We start from the raw sequence: 4,695 nt of genomic DNA, 5'->3' as shown, positions 1-4,695 counted from the left end.
GAGTATCTAAAATAATGTCTCATAAGAGAAGTGCTTGTGTCACTCAAAGAAACAAAAAAATCTGGACAAGAAATCTCATACAATTTCAAGACTCACATAGGAAAAGAAGAGCATTCTTTGGAAAACAACTGCAGGATACCAATGAAATTTCACATTGTCAGTTGCTACCTGTTCCTTGGAGGTACCATCAAAGGAAGGAAAGAAAGAACAGAGGAAATTTTGAAAAACAACTTTTTTATGGCAAAAGAAATTAAATTTCCCATATTTATCAATTCAAAATGTACAAGCAAAAGTAGAAAAAGTGCTGAACACCTACAATAAATACAGTCCATTGAAAGGAATTTTTGACATCACAAAGGAAACGGTGAATGGCTGTGCAGTGAGGATAGAAGGTTATATTGTCTTCAAATTGAAAGCATGGGACAGGCTGGTTATGCAACTGGAAAGGTAACCAATTCCAAAACTATCCATCCATCCAAAAGAAGAAACGCGTCCTTAATGCCAATTTCAACCAGAGCAACTCCAGTGTCATCGTCAACATCTGAAGCAGAGACTGAAAGTGAATATCAAGAATCCAAACAATCAAATGAAGAATCCACACAAAGAAGGAGGAAGTATAGCAAAACTGGAACTGGGCCGACTGGTGGTAACGACCACCGCATCGCGTTCGTGCACCGACTGGCACACACACTTGTGCTTGATACCACTGGTGACGAACTTATTAGCTGTCGACTGCCACCTCAGCTGCGTATGTAACACACGGACACACTCTCGATCTTCCAAGCTATCAACCCAAAAGACAGCAACAGTTTGTCGACAATTATCTCAAGATAGACTCAACGTCGAGACTCCTTCCCAATCTGGTATTTACAGATCGACTATCAAAAAAGCTGTTAAACTAAAAAAGGAAAATGAAGAAAACACAACATTTAGAAAATTGGTCATTGCATTTTGATGGTAAACGTATTGATGACCAAGAATACCAAGTGCTAGTTTTAAAGAATCAACAGAGAGAAGTTAAGTTAGAAGCACTCCAATTACCAAACGGAAAAGCCAATACTGTTGTGAAAGGAATAACAGCTGTTTTAGATGAATACAATTTATGGAACTGTGCAAAGATGATTGTCACTGATACAATGTGTGTGACCACTGGGAAAAGAAATGGCATTGTCATTCAGTTGCAAAGACTTTGTTCAAAAGGATTTGAAAGAACCACAATTTATTGGTTGTCAGCATCATATCCTTGATAGAGTTCTTCGTGTTGTAATGGATAACGAACTTGGAGAAAAAAGTCATCTCCCAATATTGAATATACATTCATCCCAGAGTTTCTAAGTAATTACAAGAAACTCCAGGTTAATTTAACCATGGTGCAGAAAAGATTACTGAATCAGCAGGATGGCGAGATGACATGAAATTTCTATTTCATTTGACCAGAGTTTTTCGTTTCTTTGAAGAAACCAGAAAATTTCCTTCTGTAAAGTTTCAAAAAATACCCAACTTAAGTAATACAAGATGGAATTCTTGAGCAATACTAGGTCTTTTGGCATTTATTCTTCTACCAGAGAAAAGAGTTTTGCTTCTCAAGGTTTGTTGATTCATCTCTTACAGCTGGGCAGATTTTTGGTTTACTGACCAAACGTTCAATGCACATGATTATCTGAAGTTATGTGGTAGCTTGCAAGTTCATAAAAAAGTATGGAACTCTGTAAAAAACTTTTGGTGTCGAGAACCATCAACACTGGAAATTCCCAGAACAAAGAGTGCAGAATGGGCAATCAAATGTCTTCAAGATCTTTATGATGTTTGTAAAAAGAATGAGAAACTCCAGCTTCGATTTATTTCATCTAACAAAACATTAATTCTTTGTTATGTTTAAAAATTTGCTAATATTCAGCACCCTTTTTCTTATACAGTTATTTAAAATTGGAATTAAGCCCAGAAAGTTAAAAATATGTATTGTTTCTAATTTTATATGTTGTCAAATGCTTGTCGTGGCTTCTGTCTTAAAATAGCCTAGTTTTGAACCTTTGAATAGAGCAATTTCAATTCAATAATCTTAAATATGTGTAAATACACTTTCATTCCACATCTCTCTTGTGTTTACAAGGATTTAGGCAGCTGAAATACTGAAGTGTGAATCTAGTACTGACTTGTGATTATAGTTTAAAAAGACCATAACTCCAAAACTACTTCAACTAGAAAGCTGAAATTTCAGATCTACTATTTCTGCATTGCATTGAGTCAGCACACCAAGTTTGGTAAAAACTTGAGCTGGCGTTATGGAACCACCTAGAATTTTGTATGATTTGGATCAAAAGTGGTGATCGATTTCATAAGTGACTTTTTTTTCAAATAAAGTAAAATAAACGTTAGTTTCCTGACTTTTATGAAATTATTCATTGAATTACATTATAGATTTATTAGGTTCTGAAAAAGTCATAACCCTAATATATATATATAAATATATATATGTATATATAATAATAATGATAATAATATTAGGGATATATATATATGTATCTGACAATGCTTCCTGCAAACTATACTACTCTTTTTAATTTTCAACTTTACAGACCCGTTATTGCCTTATTTGACATTGATTATCAGAAAGTAGATGAAGAAAAAAGGAACACAGTTATAAAAGATGTGATAGCTACACATGGCCCACCTGATGGCACTATTATTATATCATCAGAAACCATTGACATGTTTGCAGAGACGTTAGTTGACCAGATTATATCACTGTTTTCTGAATGTGGAGAAATCCTACTGGTCAGGTAATTATCATTACACAACATTACAGCAAAATTGTTTTACCGTTCATTATAGCATTTTCCTTCCTTTCTCTTTCTTCTTTACCTGTTTCAGTCAGTAGATGAAAGGCAAAGTCGACCTTGGCAGACGGAACTCAGAGTGCAAAACTAGAAGAAATTCAACTAAGCACTTTGTCCAGCATGCAAATGATTCGGCCAGCTTGCCAACTTTTTGTGTTGAATTATAATGGCAGTAAACTGTGTCGTTATCATTTCTGATCGAAAGGGTCAGCACTGTGAGTTCTAATCCTGCTAATGTCAGTTTTGGCTTTCCTCATTTTGGAGGTCAACAGACAATGATAAAGATAAGGGTGAAGATTGAAGGAATCTTCCATCTTTTATCTTTTACTTGTTTCTGTCATGAGACTGGTGCCATTCTGGGGCACTGCCTTGAAGAGTTTAGTTAAACAAATTGAGTTCCAGTACTTATTTCTTTTAAAGTATGGTACTTGTTCCATCTGTCTCTTTTTGCCAAACTGCTAAGCTGCAGTGATGTAGACAGACACACACACACACACACATAGATGAATACATACATATACAACTATCATTTCATCAGTTGTAACAACAAAGGTTCCAGTTAATCCAATCCATGGAAGAGCCTGCTCTTTGAAATTAATTGGCAAGTGGTTGAGTACTCCACTGATACATGTACCCTTAATTTACTTCTCAGGGAGATTCAGCATGAGACAGAATGTGACATGGTTGGCCCTTTGAATCGCAGGTACAATTCATTTCTGCCAGCTGAGTGGACTGGAGCAACATGAAATAAAGTGTCTTGCTCAAGAACACAATGTGCCACTGGGAATTGAACTCATGAGCTGAATATTCCTAACCACTAAGCCACATACCTTCACTACACACACACACACACACACACACAACAGTTTTTATGTGCCAAATCCACTCACAAGGTACTGGTCACCCCAGGTCTATAGTAGAAGACACTTGCCCAAAGTGCTACATGGTGGGACTAAAACCAAAAGCAAGTAGCTGCAAAGCAAGCTTCTTAACCCCACAACCCTAAAATGAAACAAAAATCCAACTTGTCATGACTTGAATTTGACACATCTGTTTAAATCTTTACATTCATGCCTAACTAAACCCTACTGAATAACAAAATTCCCACATCAAACCAAAATAAATCTCTACACCACAACTTTCTATCCACTCATATGACAAACACATACTTCCCCCTATCTTCTTCTTTCTCCACTTCCTACACAACTACTTTCTTGGTCTGCTTACACCACACCTAATTATCATTCATATAGCTATGTCTACCTCCACAAAAATACACTTAATGAAGATTATATAAAGCCAAAAACAACCCAAGCAAAGCACAGTCTGATGAAGGTGAGGAAGACAAGACTACATCATCACTGTCAATGTTTTCTTTGTAAAAGTTAATCAATGCACATACACACACATATTTTATATATATATGAGTGGCTGTGTGGTAAGTAGCTTACTTACCAACATATATATATATTTATATATACATATATGATTATATGTATGCATGTGTGTGTCTGTGTTTGTCCCTCCACCATCACTTGACAACCGATGCTGGTGTGTTTACGTGCCTGTAACTTAGCAGTTCGGCCAAAAAGACCAATAGAATAAGTACTAGGCTTACAAAGAATAAGTCCTGGGGTTGATTTGTTCAACTAAAGGCAGTGCTCCAGCATGGCCACAGTGAAATGACTGAAACATATAAAAGAATAATATATATATATATATATATATATATATGTAAGAACGACCGTGCAAACTCTTTCACTACATATATATTGTTTGTCGTTTAACGTCCGCTTTCCATGCTAGCATGGGTCGGACGATTTGACTGAGGACTGGTGAAACCAATTGGCTACACCAG

At 36.0% G+C, this 4,695-nt stretch overlaps 1 protein-coding gene across 1 annotated transcript in view; it reads left to right on the top strand.

The window, feature by feature from the left end:
* The window catches only part of LOC106879251 (synaptojanin-1), a 124,060-nt gene that overhangs the window by 100,603 nt on the left and 18,762 nt on the right, over positions 1-4,695 (top strand). Inside the window, exon 18 of the mRNA XM_052972571.1 lies at positions 2,577-2,780. Coding sequence (XP_052828531.1) covers positions 2,577-2,780 — 204 coding nt within the window. The remainder of the gene's footprint in view (positions 1-2,576; positions 2,781-4,695) is intronic.

This window comes from Octopus bimaculoides, chromosome 13 (assembly GCF_001194135.2).
Source record: "Octopus bimaculoides isolate UCB-OBI-ISO-001 chromosome 13, ASM119413v2, whole genome shotgun sequence".
NCBI classification, from domain to species: domain Eukaryota; kingdom Metazoa; phylum Mollusca; class Cephalopoda; order Octopoda; family Octopodidae; genus Octopus; species Octopus bimaculoides.
The sequence above is the reverse complement of the archived record's forward strand: the minus strand, read 5'-3'. Positions and strand labels throughout refer to the sequence as shown.